Source organism: Asterias rubens, chromosome 15, assembly GCF_902459465.1.
Source record: "Asterias rubens chromosome 15, eAstRub1.3, whole genome shotgun sequence".
Classification (NCBI taxonomy): domain Eukaryota; kingdom Metazoa; phylum Echinodermata; class Asteroidea; order Forcipulatida; family Asteriidae; genus Asterias; species Asterias rubens.
In genome coordinates this window covers 6,749,139-6,776,587 of record NC_047076.1, presented here as the reverse complement: position 1 = coordinate 6,776,587, position 27,449 = coordinate 6,749,139, and the positions used below count along the sequence as shown (strand labels likewise).

Here is a 27,449-nt window from a genome sequence, read left to right as displayed (position 1 = left end):
GGCATCCTATGCTTCAATGCTTGTCCAAAACCATTTTTGAATATTTATGTGACGAGTTACAAACAATGTTTTGTTTTTCAACCTTTGTTTTTCAACCTTAGTTTTTCAACCTTAGTTTTTCAACCTTAGTCAATGGCTGGCAAAAACTTGGGCTGTGATGTTGCAATAGAAATGTCTGGGGTGGATTTCACAGAGTAAAGACTAGTCTTATATTATTGAGTATAAGACGAGTAACTCGTCCTAACTTAGGACTAGCCATACGTTTTTGATATCTCCTAGGACTAGTCCTAAGTAAGTTAGGACTAGTTCTAACTCTTTGTGAAATCGGCCCCTAGGGTGGAGTTCACAAAGAGTTAGGACTTGACTTATCTCGAGTTAGGACGAGTTACTCGTCCTAACTTAGGACTAGTCACACGTGTTGTATATCTCCTAGGACTAGTCCTAAGTTCGGACTAGTCCTAGCTCTTTGTGAAATCGACCCCTGAACTCATAACTACATAAGACAATAGAACTCTACATGTTACATATATGTCTGCTACCATCTAGTGTTCCAAACTCTCCAAAGAGACAAAGCCATCAGGACATTTCAATGTTGCCCATATTCAGATACTGTCAACATTTCTTCAACGAAACAAACACTTTCTGTTGGTATCATGTTTCCAGACATATTGCGCGAAAAACAAAAAATGATCTCTGCATGGATTAACTGGACCAAATTTCAACAAGCTCTTAATCAGAAATTATTTCTTGTCAATGGAAGCTGCTAAGCAGAAAACAGCAGGCGTCAAGTTGCTAGCCAGGTTATTAAACCTGTATGTTCACTGGTACCCTCTTTTAGGTATAAGTAGAATTTCCGGTGCTTAGCAAACTAAACCTGTGCACTCAGCAGCTTTGTGAAAATGGAAACAAAAACCCCAAATGGAGAAACAAATATTTCGGAAGAACAAGAAAAGTATTTCTACTTTAACAATAAATTGCAGCACATTTTGCTCAACTCTCTTCAGAAATGAATACAAATCAGTTAAAGCTTCTTTGTTTCTCTTCTATAACCTTCAGAAAACAACAAATATTTTACATCTTCTGCATAACTGACAACCAGTCAACGTTACGAACTTCAAAAACTATTCACAATACATACGGACATAAGTCAATAAGCTGATCATGCTTTTCATGGGATCAGGCATATCATCATAATCAGAGTCCAACCGTTTGAGTGTTAAGTATACTGTACGATGTTGGACGGTGTTTGATTATGTGCGTTTGGTTATGTGTGCATGCCTTAATATAAACGGGGGAAGAAAAGAAAAGAAAATGCAAAGGCTCTATTTTGATAAAATAATAACAACAAAAACAAACAAATAAATACAAGTAAAGTGGTACTCTCTATAACACAAGAGCTTCATCCCAACAAATCTCATATTGCAATGTCTACAAAATATTACACACGCCAAGAGTGCCATTGAGTTGAAGGGTAGATGTAGTAGTAAAACTAACATTCAGGAGTACTGTGGACCATTTTCTAAAGCAAAATAAAGGTCTTTTAAATTGAAAATAATTTCTTATCCTTGGTGTCTCCAAAGATTATCTCTTGACTAGGTCAAGAAGGTTTCAAGGTCTTTTTGATAACGTGCAGCCAAATCCGCTTAGAAGGATCACTGGTCTTCAATCAGGGCCCAATTTCAAAGAGCAGCTTAAGCGCAAAAAAGTACCTAAGCACAACAACAAATTTCTCATCAGAATCAGGTTAATACAGCCAAACCACAATGTCACGTCTATAATTTGGGACTGGTATCCTGCTATTGTTTTGCTTAGCAGAAAGTTTGTTAAGCAATATTTTCTGCTTGAGCAGCTCTTTGAAGTTGGGCCCAGGTATAGACCCTTCAACAAGTCTCAAAATGTTTTCCAACTTTTCTGAGGAAACATGGGGTTTCCATGTCCATTGCTTCAAAGTGCTAGGCCTGAAGCTTCGTTCGAGGTTGTTGTTTCAGTCATTGACCAGTGATTAAACCAAAACAGTTATTGGCTACGATCGCCAAAACGCACCCCTTGAAAGGGCAAGGGCACCAAGGCCTTTTTTTTTACCAATAAAAGGCACCCTTTGTGAGGAAACTGTATTCTTCTTTTGGAACATTTCAAGGAGCACCAAGGCACACCAAGGCAATGACCAGGGGCCACTCTGTTCTCTAACAGAACAACTGCACTCTTACACAAGTCCCATCAGTTGTATCTGTGAAGTCTATTACGCATCTTTGTAATGATTTGACCGTCTTTGTTAGGTGCCCGTAAACACATACAGTATTGACAAGTGCTGCTGAAAAGGAACCAGACTGGTGTTCCCTTTAACCTTTCTTTGGACCATCACAAATGGCATCATTACACTTTGTTGGGTGATTTAGGAGGGCGTATAGCTGCCACGTTATACATCATCACAAACACTATAAAGGCCATTGGTTATAAATACTTGCATCATCTCCTGAAATGGTGCTCCACTTAAAGTTTCCAGTTACAGAAGAAAGACTTTGGCACGGTCAAATCAACCAAGAAATCCTGAAAAAAAAACAGGGACAAAAATAAATGAAAAATTACTTATAGAGTTTGAATTCGGGGGAAATCCGCTAGACCACAAATTACAAAATTATTTGACACCTTTGAAGTGTTAACAAGATGCTGTGGCGCATTCAGCAGCCACTTCCAGCAAACCCATTCTCATAGTAAACTGGGTTTATGTGCATTACAGAACACACAGGACAAACAGCTGTACGTCCCATCCAAAGAACAAAGCAACAATGGTTAAGTATCTTGCTTAAGGACACAAATGTCATGACTGAGAACGAACCCATACTCTGTTCATCAGAAACATGAGAGCATGAGTCATGGAGTTGATTTCACTTTTCATATTTTCTGCACGATAGCTTTGTGAAATTGGGTCCAGTTTTTATAAATAATTAATAATTTGGAAGGCTTATCATCCTTACTCGCAGACAAGAGCTGAATTGCGAAGGACACAACTACAATGTGTTCGAGAAGCAGGCATGCAAGGGCGCTTTTGGCAGCTGGCCAAATCTACCCATTGTGACCACGGAGCACAGCAAGAGATCGAAAGTGTTGGATTTTTCCTGAGGGAGGAAAACCGGATAGTCTGCTAAACCCTTGTGGCACAGCAGAGAACCAACGCACAACTTGAGTCACATATGGCCCTGGCTGGGAAGAGGCGAGCACTTTACGCAATAGCCAGTCATTGTTTTCATAACACACAAAAATAAATAAAATGCCCTGACTCACCCAGTATGTGACAATCTCTGGGGTGGTTTGACAGTTTTGTCGAGCGTACCACTCTTGGCTGTACAGGCACATCAGGACGCCATTGCCCATGAATAGCGACAACCACACAAAGATGTTGTAGATGTTGGAGGAACCCTTGCTGGTTATGAAAATGAAGAGAACTGTATTGGAAGAAACAAAGTTGAACACCATTAAAAATATTGGACGTGGGGTTGACGAAGCAAAACAAAATTGACTGGAAGCGGGATTTGAACAAATGACCTCCGCATTCATGTGCCGATATCTTAGGGAAATCTGTGCCTCGGAGATTCTGTCCTCCATTATGGGAAATTATCATTAGCTGAAGTAGGATGATTCAAAAGAAGGCACTATAGACCACTATAGACGTGTACATCATCGAAGCGCAACACGCAACATTCCGGTTTGATTTCTACGGCACATACACGCACCCCTACACGCACACGCACAGACGCCATCTTGTATGTCAGATATTTGAGCCGAGAGACGTCATATTCAATGCGGTCTATATCTGAGGAAGTTTGTACACAGTTTGCCGTATGTGGGGACAGAATCTCAAGAGGGGACTGTTTCTCCTGCCACACAGGCCCTTTGTGTGATGTTGCAATAGAAAGGTCTGTACAACCATTTGCAATGGACCCTTCCCGTGAAATATGCTAATCACATTCACGCATGCGTACAGACCCTGTTGGTTGGCAAACGCCATAGAGTTGTGCACTAAGCAGACGCGCAATCGCGTCTGCGTCATGCACCCATTAGCCGTGTACAAAACAGCGCGATATTCCCTCATTTTGCCAACCAAAATGTTACTGCGCAGGCGCTATGTGCAATTTACATATTTCATGGGAAGGGTCTATTACACACTGTGAACGTGCACAGACAACATAACTACCAGACTCCTACAGGGCTTGAATTCGGGGGGAAAATCAGACTTTTGGGCACACTGTCGGTAATGTGGCAGTCTGGCTACCATAGGCAGTGCCACGTACCGATACCTTTTGTCACTTAATCCACTGGTAGGGAAACATTGAAATCCACGGTGACTGGCCCACCAAAAGCTACTGCTTTGCACACACTTGCTACAAACTTGTAGGGCGCTTGTTGAGCGATTAGTTTATTATGGTCAGCCTAAACTGTATACCGCAAGACGTATCACACGATCTGAAATAATGAGGGGGGGGGGGTTGATGCTTGATGCATCTTTTGACAGCGTACTCTGCATAGTCTCTAACACAGATTGGATCAACTACAGGACTAATTAAAATATCCAATATATTGGATATTTCAAAATCACACTTGCAGGGGTTATGATTGAGCAAGGCTTTCTGGGAAAGAAAAAAAAAAGGCGCGTGAGAACGTAGACCACTGGGGTATGAGGTCGGAGATAAAGTCAACACATGAAGAGGCAGAGCTCAATGGATCAGAACATCAAAAGAGGAATAAGATGGTGTACTTACAGCCCACACCGCCAAACAGGAACATGAGTACCGGGTAAAAGAATCCAAAGGCAAAAGACAAGACGTATTCATGGACGAAAGCAGAGATGACAAAAACGGCCATCATGGAAATGCTCTTGCTAATCCGGAGAAGCTAAAAAATTGAAGAAAGAAAAAAAGAAAAAGAAAATGGTAAATGCGTTTTTGTATCACATCACATTATTGGCTCTCGACCAATCAAAATTTGTTAAAACTCACGAATGATGTAACCAATGTGTACTTGGCAAGATCTTACTTTGCAAAGAATTATTTTTGTACTGCACAGCTTTAGGAAATATGGCACCCTGGGGTGCGTTTTCACGGCTGTCACCATTTTCAATAACTGTTTAGGTCAATGGCGGATGGTCAACCGAAACAGTTACTATTTACGACCGAGCGAAATCGCACCCAAGACAGTTCTGGGCACAATATTTCCTAGGGCACCTTGGTCTCAAACAACTATGGGATGAAGGAAACGCTTCTTAAAAGTTCAAGTCTTGTACCTGGAAGTCTCTATAGATGTACGTGTACAGCCAGTCATGGACCACAATGTTCCATGTGCGGTAGTAGTTGGCATAAGACTTGCAATTCCACCAATCCTAAAAAAACAAAGGACAAAAAATACAAAGAGTTTTCACAGGGATGGTCAGACATGCTGCAATCTTTTTCTGGTAAGCAAACATTTTTGCGCCATGCTAACTTTCGCGCTTAAGCTTGGGCTTGGGTTTAAAAAAGCTTACAGATGGGGACGACATTTCCTTTTTTGGGGGGGAACCAAACCCTCACATATGTTTCAATTCAAGAGGTGTGCAGATTCTGTGCATCACAAAAACACAAACTACAGATTGGAAGAGAATAAGGACTATTTCACTCCCCCTTTGGTGACTGCTTGTACTTCTTTTGAGAAGGCTAAAGGAGCTCTTGAGAAAATCCTGAGAATCTTGAGTAAGCACTGGTATTGTAAAGCCATTCGAAAGCCTTTCATTAGACAAGGGTTCATCCGAAGAAGAAACAAAAACCACTCTAAACCACTCACTTTGTAAAACTGTCTGTCGGCAAAACGCATCATCTCTGCGAAGGCGTTCATCCAAGAGTGAAGGATGGCGAAGAAGGCCAGGACAAGAACCAGGGTACCGGGCAGCATACAGCTGAAGACGCACAGCACCAGGCGCTGGAGGGTCAACGTCTCCTGGCTGAAGTTTTTGAAGATCGGAATGCAGAATCGCTCAAAGGTATAGTAAGTGTAGAACAGACACCCAAGGACCTGAAATACAAATCAAACACATTGTTGATAGACTGACATATTGTAGAGCCTTGACCACTATAGAGCTTGGCTGGCTCCAGAAATGTTGGACTTGATATTTGGTTCCACATAAGTGTGGATGCAGGGATCCGGTTCTCAACTTTGAACAGGGTTACTGGCTAAGCAAACTAATGCTATGAAGGCTAAATAATAAAAAAAGGGAAATTTCAATCATAATTGACAGTACCCTTTGTCCCTCTTTGAGTGTGTAAACAAAGCATTACAAAACCTCCAGGCTCCAATATTGGGTGAATAAACCAGTGATACTGATAATAATAATGATCTGTGCAAGCAAAACAATGGTAGTCCATGGGTGGATTTCACAAAGAGTTAAGACTAGTCTTATCTCAAGTTAGGACAAGTTACTCGTCCTAACTTAGGACTAGCCATACGTTTTTCATATCTCCTAAGACTAGTCCTAAAATACATGTAGGACTAGTCCTAACTCTTTGTGAAATCGACCCCTGGCATGTTAATGAACCGATATTCCAAGTTTATGCAAAAGCATGTCAACAAATGTCGTTCAATTTCTCGCACAGAAAATATTGGCATGAAAACACGTCTTCTGGCTTTAACTGGTCACTGACTGAATTTTCATATTGACCCAATTCACCTGACGTCATCATCAGAATAATCTTGGATGCGCCATTTTGGTGGTCAATTTGTCACTGTGCGTTATTCAGTGAAGTGCACATTTTAGGCGTGACGCAAGCGTTACCCTATTGAACACTAAAATGGTGAGCAGGGCCAGTCGCCGCGTGTAACGTGCGTGCAAGGCGTCAATATAGATATTTGGATAGTTACAAAACAAAAGTAGAAGAATTCACCTGAAGGAAGTTAGTGTTGACAACGTTCCATCTAATACTGGGTGTCCTTGGATACTGATCTCTGTAGATCAGCGTTGGGGCAAAGAGAAAGTAGAGGAATTTGGAGAAGTCAGGACAAGGTGAGGAAGGAGAGTCACTTATTCTGGACGCGCTGGCGGGGCTGTTACCGCTGACTGGGGTCCTGAGGCGGGGAGTGCCCTCGCTGTTGCTTCTCATGTGGCCGTTGGTACGGACGTGACCGTTCCGCCCGTTGAGACCATTCCGTTGAAGCAGACTACCATTTGAAACTGCAAATTTTGAATAAAAGTATCAAAAGTTTATAAATTCCAGTATAGAAGAGTACTCCAATAGGCCTAAAGAAGTAAAAAGATTTTGTTGCAAAAATCAAAATAAAAAATACTGTTTTTGATAAAAGAGGTATTTTCTCACTTAAAAAATAAAAGACTTCAGGCCTGAAGCCTTTTATTATGCTTGTATGTTTTATGATTATTTATTGTGATTTTTGGAAATAAAACAAGTAAAACAACAAACAATTATGCATCTGAAAGCACACAAAGTTGTGCAACAAGGGTGTTTTTTCTTTCATTATTCACTTGCAACTTCATTGACCAATTGAGTCAAAATTTTCACAGATTTGTTATTTGATACATGTTGGGATACACCAAGTGAAAATACTGGTCTTTGAATATTACCAAAGGTGTTCAGTGCCTTTAAACGATTTAAGGCTTCCCTTGAAAGATGTCTTAATGAGGTGCTGTAGTTTTTGAGAAATAAGTAAAACAATATCACGAAAATATGCTCTTCATGCTGAAATAATTGTTGTGACTTGTTTTACTAATTTCTCAAAAACTACAGCACCTCAGTAAGTGATAAGGTAAGCTTACTACCACCATTATCTTTGTGAGGAGTTGTTCCTTTATAATATTGGAGCAATTGTTTAATTGTTATAGTATAAAGTTATTCTCTCTCCGCTGAGGATGCAGGGTGGCGCCCTTTGAAGTTTAGAGACCCCCCCCCCCCCACGCTCCTCACCGCCTGCACAATCTTCATCAGGTGAGGATGCCAAACTTTATCCGTAGTTTTAAACCTTTTATTTAATCATTATAATGCAATGTTATTGACTCATGCTTATTTTCATTATATCCGCAAATATCCATAGATTCATATTCTGTAGTAGATTTTGGGAATTTCATTGACTAAAAAGAGTAATTTTACAGTTAGAAAACTTGTGTGGGTCACAGATTTGGAGGTGACGCTTTAGGATATACATGTACATGTGCGTTGGTTAGCGTTATAAGCTATGCTGTGTTGAGGTACATACACGCGCAGTCGGGTACATGTAGAAGTTAATGTTAACGTTTCTATGTATGGACGGATGTATGTATGGCAATGGCTCTGTTGGACATTGGGGGAATGGGTGTTTATTTCTGTGTGCAAATGGTGTAAGTGAAGTTGGGCGCTCAACGATGTATGTTTGTGTCTCATATCCCCATTGCCCAGTACTGCTGTGCCATTAATATATCCCAGTTAACTGAGTCTAGTGTCTATTGAGATTTTAAGAGATGAATTGATATTGAGAGGTCCTAAGTATTGTCGTACTAAAGCAGGAGTTTAATTAATGTATCTTTGTGTATTTTATCACCCGCCTGCACAATCTTCATCAGATATCAATTGTGCAGGTTAGGTCACTCAACAATTCAATAAAGGGTCAACTACATTGGCGGAGAGAAAACAGAACCTGTGTGTCTTTAAAACTTCATTTCCAGTATTTAGCAGCCGCTTTGGACCCCCACACTACATCAGTCTTCGGACCCCAACACATATCTTACATCTTCAAACCGTATAAGTTTAATGTAAATCTGTGGACATTGTGTTTTTTGTCATTAGTTGGTTTTTGTCAATATAGCTAATTTATCAGCAAAGTTATCAAGAAATCTTTGAGAGACGCGATCACAGTTATTGATTGGCTGATGCATGTAAAGGGCCGAGTTTCATAGATTGCCGTCAAGTCTTACCGTGGGGTGGCCTCCATTTCAGTGCCCTTGGAATGTTCTCCCGAACGAACGAGTGGAGCTTCATGAACAGACGCAGTTGCTCTGCAATGATGATGATGGTGGAGGCAGGGGGAAGCTGGTGATTGACAACCGACCAAATGGGGAAAACGCCCATGATGAGCTGCGACGTCACATACACGCCCAGCCATATCTACATAAGGGGTCAGAGGTGAGAGGTCAAAATTTGAATCAATATGTACAGAATATGATTTGTTTTTACCCTAAACAACAATGTGTATTAAGCACTACAATAATATTAAATGATTGGTCACTTTTGAATATTTAGCGTTTACTTTTTTGAACCTCAGCTACAACTTGTAAATAAGGATTAAGTTTTTTGTAATGTGTTTTGTAGCTTTCAATGTTATTTATAACAATTCCAACCTGATTATGGTTGCAAATAAATTATTCTTACCTTAACTAATAATAATAATATTGAAGATTTTTGCAAAGCGCCTTATGTAAAATCCTCTAAGCGCATAAAGTAAACAATAAAATATACAATGAGTGATATATACAATACAGGTAAGCAGATTACAAATAGGCAGCTTTCTAACAAATGAGTTTTTTAACAGAGACTTAGAATAGTGTAAAGAATTAGCCTGGCGAATATGCACATGCAGACTATTCCAAAGAAAAAGAAGCAGCCCGTGCATATTTTCCAGACTGTAGTTCTTTACACTGTTTTAAAGGCAGTGGACACTATTGGTAATTGTCAAAGACTAGCCTTCACAGTTGGTGTATCTAAACATATGCATAAAATAACAAACCTGTGAAAATTTGAGCTCAATCATTCATCGAACTTGCAAGATAATAATGAAAGAAAAAACCACCCTTGTCACACGAAGTTGTGTGCGTTAAGATGGTTGATTTCGAGACCTCAAGTTCTAAACCTGAGGTCTCGAACTAAAATTTGTGGAAAATTTCTTCTTTCTCTAAAACTATGGCACTTCAGAGGGAGCCGTTTCTCACAATGTTTTATACCATCAACCTCTCCCCATTACTCGTCACCAAGAAAGGTTTTATGCTAATAAATATTTTTAGTAATTACCACTGCCTTTAAGTCTCTGTTAAAAAACTTTGAAAGCTGCTTATTTGTAATTTGCTTGTACTGTATCTTTCACTTATTGTATAATTTATTGTTCTCTTTAGGCGCTTAGAGGCTTTTGTGCAGGCGCTTTACCAAAAATCTTAGTACTATTATTATAAGGTAAGGGAAGGATAATTTATTTGCAACCATAATCAGGTTGGAATTGTAGTACTGTAGTACTTTCTCGCGTTGAAAAACTCCACAGGCAAATCATTCGTGTGGAATTCAAACCCACAGCCTTTGCATAAGGTTTATCGCGATTCAGAACCGCAATGCGTAATGGGTAGGTAGATGGGGCAGATTTGCTACCCCGGTGTATGTTGTCATGCATGACTTCCGCTCACATCGCCAATGCTTTGTGTGGGTTCAACAGCGCCCTCTCTTGACATTTTGCTATTCGCGATAAACCTTATTGCTAGAGCAGATATCTTACCACAAGGCCACTGAGCTACCCAATCCTATGTATTAGCAGCGGGTACCGCAACAATTTATTGACATCTTTTTTATTGTACACAATGCTGCACAAACAAAGGGGATCTAGACAATCAAGGCCCGATGACATAGAACTGCTTCAGCAGAAAATATTGCTTCTATTTGCTTTCCTCAGCAGAAATGAGCATGATACCAGTCACAAATTGTAAATATAAAATTGTAGTTTGGCTGGTAACCTTAGCACCGGGCTACTTATCATCTTGCCTTGCTCTCTACAAACCGCCAAGCTCAAGCTTGCGATCAGCTTCTGATAACACACACCTAACTGTACACTCAAACCAACAGAACATTCACATCTGCTCACAACCGGACTTTCTCCTTTGTTGCTCCCGGAATATGGAACAACCTCCTAGTACACATCAGAAATTGTAACTCTTTGCCATTGTTAAAAAAAACTCTCAAAACTCACTTATATCAGATGTAATTTGTTGTAGTTATAGTTCCATTGGTTTTGCTCTTTTCAGAGCTTTGATCTCGATTTAAAGCCAGTGGACACTATTGGTAAATGTCAAAGACCAGTCTTCTCACTTGCTGTATCTCAACATATGCATAAAATAACCAACCTGTGAAAATTTGAGCTCGATTGGAGTTGCGAGATAACTCTGAAAGAAAAAACACTCTCGTCACACGCAGTTGTGTTCTTTCAGATGCTTGATTTCGAGACCTCAAATTCTAAACTTGAGGTCTCGAAATCAAATTCGTGGAAAATTACTTCTTTCTCGAAAACTACTCCACTTCAGAGGGAGCCGTTTCTCACAATGTTTTATACTACCAACCTCTCCCCATTACTCGTTACAAAGTAAGGTATTATGCTAATAATTATTTTGATTAATTACCAATAGTGTCCACTGCCTTTAAAGGCGCTTTACAAATATTTAGTGTATGTAACTGTAGGTATCCCAGTAAGCATTTATGGTTAGCTCCTTTTTAGGTTTGGAATGAAGTGCAATGAGAAACAAACAATCAGCAGATTTTGCTCACCGGGTCTGGAATGTGACGTTTTTTATGGCGGTTGTTGGCCCAGTACTGGAACAGGACAAAGTTGACAACCATGGTCCACATCATCATGACGCACCACGTTGAGAGGACGACGGGGAACTGACCAAACTGCCACAGCAGCATCTCCACATTTAGCTTCACACTTTGGCACACACAAAGACAAAAACATGGCGTGAGTATCAGACTTCCTCGCTACTAGCTACTTGTTAGACCAATTTAAATTAAATTCAATTCAACTGATTTATTTCATCACAGATAACAAATAAAAAGTGAAAGTTGTTTTCCCTGTGTGCACTAAATTTGACACTCATTTAAAAACAAAAACATTGCATTTTAAAAATACAGAAAATTACAAGAATTTAGTTTAAAGCAATAAATAGGCTAGTGGTAGCGGTCGAGTGGTAGGCAAGTAATCCAAATGCCAAAAAGGCACAGAGTTTTGTTTTTAATGAGAAATACAAGGAATCAGACCCTTATCAGCCCCCGTCCCCCACCCTCAGTTTTAGCCAGCTTGGTAAAATGGGGTCAACATTTGCGAATAATTAAACTGGGTGTACAAATTGTTCACATACAATAAATTTCCATTTAACCCTATAGGTGCACACAGCGGTCGCTAGCGACCACCCAAAAAAACAGTTCATTTGGACTTTGATAAGTGGTAAAAATTGAATGAATTGGGACACGACATGATTGAGGAATGGAATACAACGCGGCATGTTACTCACCCTCCGGTCTCGCTGTATTCGTGCACAGCTTTATTCATTATGAATACAATCAGCATGGCAATGAATATGTTATAAATCGTCTTGATGTTCTTGTTGACAAGTAATTGCCTGTACGGAGGAGAAAAATTGAAATATAGAAACAAACTATGCAATTTTAAAAGTAACTTTTTCACTGAAGACACTGGACACTATTGGTAATTGTCAAAGACTAGTCTTCTCACTTGGTGTATTCCAATATATGCATTTAACCTGTGAAAATTTTTACTAAATTGGTCATCAAAGTTGCAAGAACATAATAAAAGAAAAAACACTCTTGTTATACAAATTTGTGAGCTTTCAGATGCCTGTGAAAGGCTTCAGATTTCTTAACAGTTCGGGGGTCGATTTCACAAAGAGTTAGGACTAGTCCTAAAGTTAGGACTAGTCCTAGCAGATATACAAATTGCATGGATAGTCCTAAGTTAGGACGAGTAACTGGTCCTAACTCAAGATAAGACTAGTCCTAACTCTTTGTGAAATCCACCCCTGTAATGTTCCTTTAAGTGTATCATGAGAATTGAAACTTACGTTAGGAGAGACTCCCTGGCAACGAACACCTTTTCCTTTAGTGTTTTCCTGGAAGAAAAATGCCACAAACAGATTTGGGGGGTTAGTGTTACAAAGATTACTGAACCACAAGAGGGTGCTAAACATTTCCATGTGTATTCTGATAAAACAAAACGTGCACAATGCAACAAAACTCCAGCGCTCCTTACCAAGTAAACATTTTTACGGACTTCTTAAGACTTTTAATCTGTGCAAACTGGGTAAATTAACCAAAGTTTTAGATAAATTTGGAATTTTATAAAGTTGAGTTTTTGGTCCAAAATAAAAAAAATCCACCATGATAAGTTTTGCAGATTTCGGGTCAAAACATTGACGGTGATTTTATGGTTTAAAATGATTCAGAAAGGACTACTGAAGATATTTTATCAGTGCTGACTAGGTAAATTAGCCAAAGTTTGAGATATATTGAGAATTTTGTGTGTTTTAGTTTTTGGTCTCGGTCTAAAATCTAAAATATTTGAGCATTCCCAGATTTCAGCATACCACGACAGAATATCGGCTGTGACTCACAGCCGAGGTCTTGCAAATCACTGTGAATGCGTCCTCATATTTTCCCATCAACATTAAGTCCCGTTGCTAATTATGAGAACCTTTCCTTTGTTGAGTCAGGGTTTCATTATAGCAGCAATATTTTAAAAGGAAAATAATAAGTCATGCAACTACAAAAAGTTCTGACAAATAATATCGCAGGTGGGCACGGACAGTTTTCTCAGAATACTGAAATGAATAAATAAAGACAACCTACGATTCTTTGTCTGAAGTCTTATGATGGGTTTCCTGGAACATGCAGTCAGTCTCGCTCTGTTTCTCCACCTCTCCAACGAAGCTATCCAAAAGATCTTCAAGATGGCCGTCAAGACGACCCAGAAATTCAGCTCTGACTTTCTGCATCAAGAGACGGTGGCAAAGAGAAGAATTATATACAAACCAAATTGGAAAAACTATCATGGCCAGCTTGAGTAGAATCATACTAACGCTGACTGTCGCTACAAGAACTGATGTGATGTGATCAAGCTAAAGGAGTTTAAAGGGCAATGTAAACCTTTGGTAATTACTCAAAAGTTAATGAGCGTTTAAGCACTTTCTTGGTAAAATAGCATTTGAGAGCTGTTGGTATTATAAATCAATGTTAGAAACGACACTTTTGATGAAATATATTTTTAGAGAAAGAATTAATATGCCACACAAACTTGTAAGACTTTCTCAGGCATCTGAAAGCACATTTGTAACAAGGGTGTTTTTTTTCTTCCTGTGATTATTTATTTGCAACTATGATGACCACTTGAGCCCAAAGTTTCACCGGTTTACTATGTTTAAATGCACAATGTAAGGATACACAAGGGGTGGATACCGGTCTTTGAAAATTACCAAAAGTATACCCTGAATTTTAAAACCAATTTTGCAAATCTTTTTGTTTGCGTGCAATTAATATATTTTTTACTTCTAACTTTGTCATTAGGTCTAGGACCTAACACATAAACAAGTTTCAAAATAACACTACTTTAGCATGACCAATGTATCGTTAGGATTTCCAATGTATGTATCACGATAATAAACATAGTAATAACAACCAGTTTTTAAATAGCGCTTTTCACAGCCAGAGGACGTCTCAAAGCGATTCCAACATCATTACCTACTAATAACGAAATACGCCACTAATTATATATACTTTGCGCTTACCTGTGCCAAATGGCGCAGATGCACCGCATTCATGTCCTTGTCAAGCTCCTCCCCAAAGTGGCTGTCCACCGGGTCTGGCTCTCGACCCGCCCTCATAGTGAGGTCTGGGTTATCTCACAATATTCTTTAAGACACGTATCACTTAACCTGCGAACAGAAAGAGAATGATTTCATTACAAATCAGTACATATGGTCAAGGCTGAGTGGTTGAGAGGATTGAATTCAAGTGATTGTTTAAGCCTGGTTCATATTTCATGCGAATGCAAAGTGAATTTGACTTCACAACTTTCCTTTTGCAGTGATATTCGCAAGCGAGTCGAGCAGAGTTGAACTGCTGGGAATTATTCGTTGCGAATTTGTGACGTCATCATTCGCTTCGCGTTCGCATTCGCAGGAAGTATGAACCGGGTTTAACTCATCAGGGTGTGGGTTCGAATCTTGGTCATGATACTTTGTGTCCTTTAGCAAGATACTTATCTGTGTAATTGCTTGGCTTCACCCACAGGTATATATGGAAACCTGCGAGGGTAGAGATTGATATTGTGTTTGAAAAAGCCTTTGGAGCTGAGAAAGATTATAGGAATGTTACTGGCCCAATGACCAGGGCACTTATGTAAAGTGCATTGATACGCTATTGTAAAAAGGGGCTACATATAAGAGTTTGTTATTATTATGAATGTCACCTTGAGGAGTGAACAATCGCTGAAAGAAAACACCCATGCGGAACTCCTTAAGGTTGCAACATTGATCGTCCAAGCCTGCATTCTACTTCGCAAAAATTTTAAATTAAATTTGCACATGTTTTCTAATAAAAAGGTAGACCGTTTGTTGTTGTATTCACTACAATTCAAAGCCATTAGTTGTAGCAGTGAAGAGAGCGACGCTACTTGTGCACTTTAAAACGCATCCATAGACTACAGACCTGACAGACTTGACAATTGTGCTTACGTCATCCCGCCACCATGTTAGAGGTAAAACATTGATGAAACGATTGGCAACACAAAGTGAAGTACGCATGACGCTCAGAATGAGCCAATACTTATTTTACCTGGTACCCTGCTCCAGTGTAGGCCTATAATCCAGTAATGTCATGTGCACAAAGTATTGTGCCAATGTTTACTAACTTCAGATACAAGCACACTTCAGTTCCGCCTCGAAATTCTTTTGCGATGTTTGCTCCCCAAAAAGCAGACTGCAATGCTGGTCTGTGCCTGGTCTCTTAGAACCACCACAACCGGGACAACTCACAAACAGAGATTATATACATGGTGTCCTCGCAAACCTCACGTGAACGTATCCCTGTCAAGCGAAATTTCAAAACCTACATGCCTTCAATGTACATGCACTAGTTACAGAGCCATTTTCCCCTGCACGGAAGAGATTGCTACATATACACCGATGGTTGGCAAACTGCAAATGAGCAAAACTTCTGCAGAAAATTCAAAGTCTAATTTCGGACCGGCTCAATGTTCAAGTGGACAGCCCTTTTTTGTATTGCCCATGATGTATTATTGAGTCACTGAGTAAACAGTCTAGATAAAGCTTAACTATAATACAAATATCAACACACTGGTAATTAATATGAGATTTAATGAGGACCTGATTAACTGAATTTACATTGACCTTTTCAATCTTGTTTGAGTTGACCACAAACACCCATCCTCGGTCCTTTGTGGTGAGTCATGGCCGAGCAGTTAAAAGCAACAAACTCAAAAACAGAATTGAAAGATATATGAGTCAACATTTGAACATTTATATTTGTAAAAGATAACAGTGAGGTACTATTATACACATATTGACTGGCAATGAGGTTCGCCCTCGGGAAACAGGTCCCTCTTCTGGTCACTCAAAGTCCCTTGGGGAATAGACATGCACTAGTTACCAAATTATGCCAGTCACTATGTGTTTTATAACACACCTTAAATGTGACATAAGAAAAGAAATTTGGAAAATAAAGGAAGTTTATTGGTTGCTGTTCACGGTTCTTGTCAAGAGAGAGCGCTGTAACCAGTCACTATTTTAAAATACTAGTGCCCAATCGGGCACTATTCTCGCAAAACACGCAGCGCGATCACTAGACTATATTAGTTAACCCAACAAGAATACTGAACAAACAAGAGGTATGATTAATTTTGTTTAAAGTCAACTGGAAGTGGCATTTTGTCAAAATAAAGATTTTGTCACTAAAATATGTGTTTTCATGAGTGGAATATGAATAAACTATTAACTTAGGTTTAAAAAAGTTAGTTTCCATGTTATTTACAAATTTGAAAATAAGCCCGACCCGAGAGGGCACAGTTTGTGACGTCAATCGAGGCGAGATGAATCGCATGCAGTGCCAACACAAGATACATAGTGACGCTTGGGGCAAGCTAAAAACATGCCCTCAAAGTTGAAACAATACCTAATTGTTTCACTTTAGGCAAATGCTCCTTTAGGTTCGTTACACATTTCGGGTACCTTCTTCGACTTCCCCACTAGCTGGAAAAATTGTTGGGATGGCGTCATGTTTTAGGAAAGAACTTTGTCGGGGAAACCGGGCGTAACCTTCCCACTAGACTTAAGGAACACCGAGCACACGGAAGGAGGGGGGACTTCGATAAATCCGCCATCGTCAAGCATTCCCACATCACTCAGAGATGCCAACATTGAATTGTAAAAAAGAGTAGCATCTCCCAAAAGTTAAAGGCGAGCGCAGCTTGGGCTCCCTAAACCGATCTTTCTATAACTCTCTACAATGCTAATTAGCTCATTTTCAGGCATTGTTGTGAAATAACAATTACCTCTGTATACACTAACAGAACAGCTACAAATCTTTATAATGGCCAGTGAAAAAAAAAAAAAAAAAAAAAAAAAAAAAAAAATCCCTCATCTTCTGACTTTGTTTCAAAAATAAATGTAACATAACAAAGGGTAGCCTTACTTAAATGTTTTTGTTTTAATGATCAGAAATGCAACAACAAACTATTGGTAGAGAGAAGGAAAAAAAAAAGGAAAAAAAAGAAAAGAAAAAAACGTGTCCGGATTTTGGGCAAAAAATACGTGTCCGTATTTTGGGCATTGTCTGGACATCGGCGCTACAATTACTAGTAAGAAAACATGGAAACTGTCTAGCTTAGATCTCACAGGCCACTCAGTTGAAGGTATTTTTGTTCAGAAGGTCTCCTTTTTTGTCGCCATTATTTCATACTTTTTGTGCCAAGCTTCGCTAATTTATTCCTCCATGGATGAAGTACATGTACAGACAGCGTGGGCACAATAATAGTGGATACGTGAGGAATGAGGTTACTGTGACACGTTAGCTCACACACAACCTCATTCCCCACACACGTGTGCACTATTCCCCCATCGTGAAATAGAGATCAATGGGTACGAACTTGCAGCAATGCACTAGCGTAAAGATACTCATCCGGCCAGCCAGCGGCCGGGATCAGAGGGCACGCAACGACCATGTTCGAGTGAATTCGCCGCTATTATTCAACACTGCTTTCTAAAATTAAAAGTGTTTTTTCTTTTCTGTTACAATTATTTGGATATTTTTCTTAATTTTTATTTCCACTTAATAGTTGATTCGTTGTTTGCATGTATTGTACGATTTAATAAAATTATATTGGGCGGCTTGTTTAGCGTGTTTTATTGAGTATTATCGTAGCATCGTAGTCACGGCTCGAAATCGTATTTGCTACGCCCAAATCGTGTATGTTGGTATCTCTGCATCACTGACCACCGAGTGAACTGGGAAGCAGCAGCAGCATCATCGCTCCAATCCAGGCGTGGCACCCTAGACGCATCAGAGAGGCCATAGAGATCCACAAGCATGACACCGTACCCCAAGACATCGGCTTCCACATCAGCGACATCTGGCTCCCCCTTCTCCCGACCAATGGATCTTCTATATCCACGGTCACCCCCTAGGCCCCAACCATTAGACTGCTTTGGGTCATCTATACCCTCAGTCACCTAGGCGCCACACCCTCACTATCCCCTGTGCTTGTTCCTACTGACACGGTTCAGTGAGCACACACCCCCCACACTCCACCCAAGGCTCCACAACAGGTTTCACCACGCATCATCGAGTTCACTTCCCGCCTCTATTTCCCGCCTTCATGCATCACCGCTGATCCACCGCCCAGTACTTAAGCAGCATGCAGCATCAGAGTCCAGCATTCTCCAGAAGACGATCAGAGCATACAGATCGAAACGTCGAGTTAATCCAACGGTTCTTTTCAGAACCACCCCAACTCATTTAGAGATTGTTATTACATGGTGTTACCGCAAACTTTTCTATATTTTCTCTTCATGTCAAAATGTGTAGTGTATTCCGGATTCTCGAAGCACGACAGCTTGAAGTGTTTCCTGCACAGCGCTGGAAAAGACTTGCAGAGTGTCCATTTTTAGTTGTTTTGCTGCATCCAACAGCCATACACCTGGTCGACATTGCTGTAAAATGCAAGAATTTTTTTTTCTCTTAACGTACAAACTCATGACTAGGACTAGAATGTACTTGCACATACGTGTCCGATCGAGGCAAAGTCTACCTCGATTAACGTCACAAAAGGGGTAGGCGGAGTCACCCCAACACAAATTATTTTTAATATTTTTTTATACATATAAATCGTTTGAAACAATACTCAAAAAAATTATTTATTGTTCAGAAACATACTCTGATCTGTAAAAAAAAAAATCTATTTCCAGGTGACTTTAAAAGACCGCTGACATGATTTAACTGGCCCAATGCTGAAATCACTGGCCTCGTACAAGCTGTTTGGCCACGACACGCTACTGTCAGAAAAAACTCAGACTGAATCATCCGATATATTTCACTAAATATAAACTAAACTAAACAAAACACAATCTACATATTGTACATGTGTCCTGGGGCTTGCATTCCATCGAATACATGTCATGTATTAATGAATGCAACTTGTATTATTTGTAACAATGACCCGCATACTGGTACATATAAGACCTTTTAGAAACCACGGCTCGGGTTTTGGATTAGGATTCAAGCTCCATCCTCGCGTCTCTGAAGCCCTGAGCTCCTACGTAAAACAAGCGCAATTGTCAAAACAACCGCGGGCCAGGCTAGCTTTAGCCAAATCCAAAACCGAAGCTGTGGTTTTGGAAAGGGCCCTAGTGTGTATGTTGCAGTATTAACCCCTCATTTTTTTCTGAACTTGGCAAGCTGACAAAATGACTAGACACTGTGGAATCGTATCTCACTTCATAACCAGATAATAAAACCAAGATACGTTCTTAAATAGGGGCAAAGAGCTATAGAAAATATGTGCTCAGACTAGCTACACAAAGTTCAGGTTTGGTGAGAGCAAGGCTGGATTTCATGGCTCTGCTTACCGTAAGCAAAAATCTACTCTAAGATAGTAGAATATAAAGCAAGACATTTCTCTAAAGCACATCATCTACCAGGCGAGTAGACACACACATGGTGTTACTGCAAACCAACAAACCAAATATATATTGACCCATGCAATGCCGCAAATCACATATACATGTATATGTATGATGGTCATGTTACAATAAAAGAATGGGCAGGCTGCGACCAATACCCAAAATCTTCTTGAAGGTCACGCTGCAGGAAGCAGACCCACAGGTTGGCCTGAAATAAGGTGGCTTGACAATATCAAGCATTTCTGCGAAGAGCCTGACATACCATCTGTGACAGCAGCAGGTCACCTAGCAAGCAACAGAGACATAATAGAGACCTATAGTGGTTGGCCATCTCCGGGATTTGCCTGGAAATTTCAACAATATTTCAGGGCAAGATGACCTAAAGCAGGCCTGTACATGAACAGTATGCTTCGTTTTTGAAACAGGAAGGGCACCCAGGCATTTTCTCCATGGTAAAGGGCACCCTATGAGGAAATTGTAAATTTTTACTGGAGCATTTCAAGGGCTCCAAGGCGATGACCGAGCATCGTTTGGGGCAAACTTGCATACCAGAAAAAATAATAATAATAATAACTCTACAAAGTTTAAGCACCCACTGGGTCCCCACAATTATTTCATTATGTCTTGACAAAGCAGCAAGTCTCGATTGAGCAATTTGAATGATGTTGAATCACCACAATGTCTCTGATTACCGGTGTGGCAGGAGAGTTTGTCCCCAAGAGATTATGTGTCCCCCCCCCCCATTTGACAAACTATGTACAAACTACTTCTGATAGCGCCCTCGTTTGAATAATCCTCATCCAGCCCATGTTGATTTCCCATGAGGGGGACAGAATCTCTGGGGAACAGAATAGACCCTTCCCATGAAATATGTAAATTGCACATAGCAACGTTTTGGTTGGCAAAATAAGGAACATCACGCTGTTTTGTACACGGCTAATGGGTGCGTGACGCAGACGCGATTGCGCGTCTGCTTAGTGCACAACTCTATGGTGTTTGCCAACCAACAGGGTCTGTACGCATGCGTGAATGTAATTAGCATATTTCATGGGAAGGGTCCATTCCCTGGAACACCGGTTCACCATCACTGGCAGAGATAATAAAACTAACCAAACGAATCTCGCAATCGATGATAAAATGAAAATATATCCCCATATTTTTTTGTCCTGGCAAATATTGACTCACCATGCGATGGACTATTTTTTTCTCCCAGGCACGCCATGCACTTTGACCCAATACAAAGGTTTCAAATGTTTGTAACACAAACAAAAATACATGTGAATCTAGCTGAGATTATCTGGTTATAAGCAGTTGTTGTACTAGTTGTTGCAGTTGTTGTATTCACCAGTCCTTCTGAATCCTTCTCTGTGGCAAGTGGATTATAGAAGGAATTTGGAGGGTAAAGCCCGGTTCATACTTCCTGCAAATTATGCGAATGCGATACATATTTTGATGTCACAATTTCCCAATGAATAATATGCGTCAGTTGCCTTGTGGTTTTGTGCTCAACTCCTGCGAAATATTCCCTGTGAAAACAACCCTGTGACGTCAAAATTTGTATCGCGTTTGCATTCCCAGGAAAATTAAAAATCATCTACCTCCAATAACTAAAACCCACGGTACATTTGCTGCAGTTATTTTGTTGTGTACTCAACTATCACTCTACCTGTATTATCAGATTTGTGATGGCAATGTTTTCAACAAATCTGACCCCATAACCTCCCTTAAAGGTGCACACAGGCCTTGAAATAACCCAACGCACCACAACAATTGTCATGATGCCCTGTGCTTTTGCTGTGGTGCCCTGTGCATGGTTCCTGTACAAATTTACTTTTGGTGTCTCTAACCAGAGGGAAATTGTTGTGCCCCTTGAAGAGCGAAGTTCAAGGCCAGGGTGCATAACGCTTGCAATTATAAATGTATTTTAGGATACTTTTTCTGGCAACGATTTGAAAAATTATCTAAAGGGGAAATTGTTTTCAATGGAAGCTTTTCTCTTGATGAATTTGATACCATTGCCAATTCTCATGATCCCGGTTCATCTGAAAGCCGAGATATTGAAAAGAATTAGTTGCCCGATTCGGGGGAAAAAATCCCAGATGCTGCCATTTACATAGTTGGAAAAAATGCAAAATTTAATAAATTTCTGACTTGGCAAACCAAACAGCTTTGACAAATACTGTATTTGTGGCATGTCCTTCACTTTAACAGCACATGTACTGGTACATCCCATCTGGCTATTTCTAAGCAAGATATGTCCTAAAATAGACTCTTCCCATGAAATATGTAAATTGCACATAGCGCGTGTGCACTAACGTTTTGGTTGGCAAAATGAGGGAACATCGCGCTGTTTTGTACACGGCTAATGGGTGCGGCAGACATGATTGCACATCTGCTTAGTGCACAACTCTATGGCGTTTGCCAACCAACAGGGTTTATATGCATGCGTGAATGTGATTTGCATATTTCATGGGAAGGGTCCATTGCAAAGTCACACTTTTTGTACAAAATGCGATTTTATGATACAACATTGTTGCACAATAATTTGTTCAATACCAAGACCAAACTTTAAGGGCCGTTTTCACAATTTTTCAAAAGCTAAACAAATTATTTGTTCTTGTGTGAGAACTTCTTGTTAAGCAAAAATCCCATTATAAGCATAATTTTATTCATCCCTTTAACAACAAACATCATACATACTTACAGTAATCTTATCTCTTTAATCCAGAATGTAGTGGATTAAATAGTAAATCTCCAGTTCACAGTGATAACAATATGTAGTTTCATGTGACTAGCATTTTGTTTGTGTGTGTTTGGAGAAAGTGATGAAAACAATCACAATGTATTTTAACTAGTGTCTTATTGAGAAGTAGTGAAAACTCCCACAAGGTTGTGTCGTGGCCGAGCGGTTAAGAACACCAGACCAAACATCTGATGTTTCTGATCAGAAGAGTGTGGGTTCGAGTCCCAGTAACGACACTTCTTCCTTAAGCAAGACCCCTTTATAACCATTAGGCCTACTCTGCTTTGTCCTTTTGGATAGGATGTATAGAAGAAGATCCCATGTGTTGTATTTAAAAAAAAACTATCAACTAACATTACAATAAAGACCCCAGTACACTTGTCACTAAGAGGAGGGGTTCGCCCCAGTGTTTTTGGCATGCAATGCCGTTATGCATCATCTACAATCTCGTCCAAAATGCTTGGGCCACCAATTCCCAATGTTACAACAAAAATACCCTGTCAACTTCCCCTGACAATAAATATTCCCTCCCCCGTCCCCCTGCTAAATGTTGACAGGGGCATAGGTGGGGGTGGGGGGGAGTGGGTCCAACGAGATATGGCCGGGATTGTAGATGCTGAACAGATTTCGATGAGTATCATCATAGAAACACAAATAGAGCTGGAGTAAATATCGCTTACCTGTTTTGTTTCCACAGCTTGTCTGAAATGGTCCTTTCTGTTTTGAGGTAGTTTACCAGCAGGAAAAAGTGCACCAATCTCTGAAAGTTATCGGTTCAATAGGGCCTACACACAAACAGTAGAATAAAGGAAGTGGGTTAACTAAAACGGTGTCAGGACACTTTCTACCTTTGCCACTTCATACCCTGGACACTTCGTACCTTTTGCAAGGTACGAAGTGACTTTGGACACTCTGTACCTTTGCATCGTACCCTGAACACTTCGTACCTTTTGCAAGGTACATTACAAAGTGCATTTGGTTGTTCGTACCTTTGACACTTCATACCTTCTTTCAAGACACCACCTTCGTCCTGCTCGTACTTAGTCTGGATTTCTGACTGACTATCTCTGTTTATCACTTAATGTTGCCCTTACAATCACCTTTTGACATAACAGCTGTTTTTGCTGCAATGTTTCGCAAGATTCGGGAACAGTTCAACCTTTCTGAAATGTTCGCTGCCAATGAGAATTTGTGATGTCAAAATTTGCATTGCATTCGCATTCTTCAGAAGAGCGTAATACACAAGATGGTGGACTGCACTATTATGGAAGAAGAAGAAGAAGAAGAATATGGACCAGGCTTTACAGCTTTGAACAACCTGGATTCTCAAAAATTTCTTTCATTCATTTTTACAGAGTAACTGAAGCCTACAGCATTGGTTCCTTGTTTTAAACACATGCCTGCCTGCTTTTAACACCAGATATAAATGGATAGTTTACTGATTAGTTGGCTCCTCTTCCTGTGTACAATGAAATGAATCTCATTGTAAACTGAGTACAATGAAACTTGACCTCGATGCAAACTTTGCTTGACCCTTCAAGAAAAGAACCATGAAACAACATGGCAGCATGTGGGTGTATGACCTTAAACAAGACCAGGGTCAAATTCCCAAAGGACCGATTCATCTTAATTTGAGACCTCAATTTCACCATAGTGATTTGTATAGATGACATAAATTAAGTTAAAGACACTGGGCACTATTGGTAATTGTCAAAGACCAGTCTTCTCACTTGGTGTATCTCAACATGCATAAATAAACAAATCTGTGAAAATTTGAGCTCAATTGGTCATCTAAGTTGTGAGTGAATGATGAAAGAAAAAACACCGTTGTTGTGTGCTTGCTTTAAGAAGCTTGAAAATGAGACCTCAAAATCTAATTCTGAGGTCATGAAATCAAATTTAAATATTTTAGCGAGAAATTACTTCTCTCTCGAAAACTACGTTACTACTTCAGAGGGAGCTGTTGCTCACAATGTTTTATACTATCAATAGCTCTCCACTGATCAAGTAAGTTTTTATGCTAACAATCATTTTGAGTGATTAAAAGGAACACGTTGCCTTGGATCGGTCGGGTTGGTCTTTGAAAAGCGTTTGTAACCATTTGTTATAAAATGCACATGGTTAGAAAGATGTTTTAAAAGTAGAATACAATGATCCACACAAATTTGCCTCAAAATTGCCTGGTTTTCCTTTTACTTTGCGAACTAACACGGTCGGCCATTTATGGGAGTCAACAATTTGACTCCCATAAAAATGGCCAACGGTGTTAGTCGACGAGGTAAAAGGAAAACCACGCAATTTCGAGTGATACTTGTGTGGGTCATTATATTCTACTTTTAAAATAGCTTTCAGTTTCTAATCAATGCATTTTATAACAAACGATTAAAAACACTTTTCAAAGACCAACTCGACCAATCCAAGGCAATGTGTTCGTTTAAAAGATCAATCTTTGTATACTGCAAATGCCAATGTGTGCAATAAAAAAAAAAACACTGCCGGCCAAAAGAAGACTTCTCAATGGAAGTTACACAACAAATCAACAAGCACTGTGAACTTTTGGTATCATATTACTTGAGCTTCAAACCACAACTTACATTGTATTGAATTATGACCATTCATTCCTACATGATGATGAAAGAACATTCATTTGCAGTTGGCTACAACACATTCAGTACACAATGGTTCAAGTAATACTTCACATGCACTATGCATTCAAATACATTGTACATACATTGTACAACAGTAATATTACTATGAACATTGCCCACCTTTCTGCTGCTGTACTACCACACAAACTTGGCAAGCATACAGATCTGCTAAACCAAAACAAAATATTGCTAAGCAAAATTGTCAAGTGTTACAAGCCAACACTGTACACTACAGTAGTTACTGCTGACTGGCTCCCTGCAATTGTTGGCTTTAGCTTGATCCTTTCAGCTAAATAACAAACAGGGCCACCATTCATTGATGGCTAATCCTCCTGTTGGGGTAAAAAAGTTTGTTGACCTCACATCAGGTCAACAAACTTTATGAAAGATGAACTTTGTGCAGCACTTTCAAAAAAAACTATTTCCTAAAGAATTCAGGAAAAATAAGAGAGAAAGTCTATTTGTTTGGGAGTGTATACCTTTGGTAATTACTAACAAAGATTTATGACCATAAAATCTTACTAGGTAAAAAGTACTACTGTTCATAACTTTGAGAAATGATTCTCTTTGAAGGAACTTAGTTAGAGAAAGTGATTTGACAATTTTCAATCTGAGGAAAGATTTTGTGCAAAACATTTCTCAGATCAGGCAAAGTTTGAAAAACATATAATAATAGTTTATCTAATTATGAAATAAAATAGTATCTTAATCGTATTGTTATTAATACTTATTTCCAAATCAAATGTCGATGATTGATGTGCTTTTTATGGTAGACGGAAAAGGAGACCCAGTAGAGGACGTACGTCATGGACTTTGGTCGTGTGAATAAAACATTGTATGCATAATTCATGTTCGATGTCGGGTCATATGTCAAATCGAAATCGAGGCAAAGTAGAGATAGTCGCGCGCTTTGCCTCGATTTCGATTTGACATCTGACCCGACATCAAACATGAATTATGCATACAATGTTTTATTCACACGACCAAAGTCCATGACGTACGTCCTCTACTTTACTGGGTCTCTACTGGTAACTGAAACTGGGTCTCCTTTTCCGTCTACCGCTTTTTATTTTAATAAGTAAAACATGGAGACCATGTGGCCCCCATGAGTCAAACTAAAATAAGTGAACAAGAAGCAGTCAGGTACGTTTCTTCACAATGTGAATCAATAAAAGGGTTACAGAGAAACTGATAAAACTTGGCACTGTTATTCGTTCACACTGCATCTGGTCATGACTTCTGACTCACCCTGTTTGTGTGTCATAAATAGGGCATACATAAACACACGGTGCTGTAGACGCGGGAGTGTGCGGTTATCAATGTTCAGTGACGAAAAACAGCTCACAAAAACAATTCCACAGTACTTTATCTTGAAAAGTACACCGGAGATGCACACAGAGAAGTTCCCATCTCTTCTAAGTTCTATTCTTGACTCTTCTTGTCTTTGATTATTTGAGTCAAGAGAGAGATAATTGAAATTTTTGTCTGAATTGAATTGAACACAGAAGAATCAGCAAGCATGACAAGCCAGAATTTCTGAAAGATAAACAAAGTTTTTCTCGCTCACCTGACTCTGTTGTTTGTCCTATAATAATGAGTTTTACATGACAATTGAATGTCCTTGCTGGGTCCGGACATTCCCTATCACCTTTCCTTGACACTCTCCCTGACGACAGTGACCGCACGGCCGGCAGCAGTGCTGTGATAGTATTGTCATCTTCTCGCTCCGTTGTACTAGCTGTGTGTGGTGGACGTGTGTGGGACCATCTCGTTCTAAATGGCGACTTGACCATCGAAGCGGTAATACCGCTCTACAAAATTAGCGAATACCGACTCGTCCCTAAAACATGGATGCAGTAACTCTCTCCAGCGTGGAACACTAGTCTTGATTCAAGCAGTCAAGTTGGTTAAACCATGCCGTATGATGGCGCGCTACAGCGATTTTTTACAACTGCTAAGCGTCGATCACCGACGTCTTGGGCTAAGACTATTACGATCTTTGCTTACGACTTCTTTTACAAAATTAATTATAAACATTTAAAATTGCTAAAATATAATATTACTTGTGTAATAATTAATTAAATTTAACATTATTTTT

At 39.7% G+C, this 27,449-nt stretch overlaps 1 protein-coding gene across 6 annotated transcripts; it reads right to left on the bottom strand.

Annotated features, from left to right (window-relative positions):
* Positions 1 to 1,243: 1,243 nt before the first annotated feature.
* Positions 1,244 to 27,118, bottom strand: LOC117300032 (sterol O-acyltransferase 1-like). Of its 6 annotated transcripts, XM_033783683.1 has the most exons (15): positions 26,919 to 27,118; positions 23,384 to 23,488; positions 16,175 to 16,259; positions 14,552 to 14,698; positions 13,617 to 13,756; positions 12,833 to 12,880; positions 12,266 to 12,373; positions 11,523 to 11,682; positions 8,921 to 9,110; positions 6,906 to 7,192; positions 5,812 to 6,039; positions 5,279 to 5,374; positions 4,758 to 4,890; positions 3,283 to 3,443; positions 1,244 to 2,547 (listed from the first exon to the last, which is right to left on the bottom strand). In XM_033783683.1, the coding sequence occupies exons 4-15, from the start codon at positions 14,645 to 14,647 to the stop codon at positions 2,491 to 2,493; spliced, it is 1,704 nt and encodes a 567-aa protein (XP_033639574.1). In that variant the 5' UTR covers positions 14,648 to 14,698; positions 16,175 to 16,259; positions 23,384 to 23,488; positions 26,919 to 27,118; the 3' UTR covers positions 1,244 to 2,490. The 6 variants fall into 6 exon arrangements, with proteins under 6 accessions (XP_033639574.1, XP_033639573.1, XP_033639575.1 ...); XM_033783682.1 differs by lacking the exon at positions 16,175 to 16,259 and having other exon boundaries at positions 26,919 to 27,117; XM_033783684.1 differs by lacking the exons at positions 16,175 to 16,259; positions 26,919 to 27,118 and adding an exon at positions 25,472 to 25,597.
* Positions 27,119 to 27,449: the final 331 nt, after the last annotated feature.

What these genes read in the sequence shown, in the direction of transcription:
- LOC117300032 (XM_033783683.1), bottom strand. Translation starts at nt 14,647, where the DNA reads ATGAGGGCGGGTCGAGAGCCAGACCCGGTGGACAGCCACTTTGGGGAG. An exon ending in ATCTGCGCCATTTGGCACAG is followed by an intron (nt 13,757 to 14,551) that starts GTAAGCGCAAAG and finishes CTCTTGATGCAG; the next exon opens with AAAGTCAGAGCTGAATTTCT. An exon ending in AAGACTTCAGACAAAGAATC is followed by an intron (nt 12,881 to 13,616) that starts GTAGGTTGTCTT and finishes TTTTTCTTCCAG; the next exon opens with GAAAACACTAAAGGAAAAGG.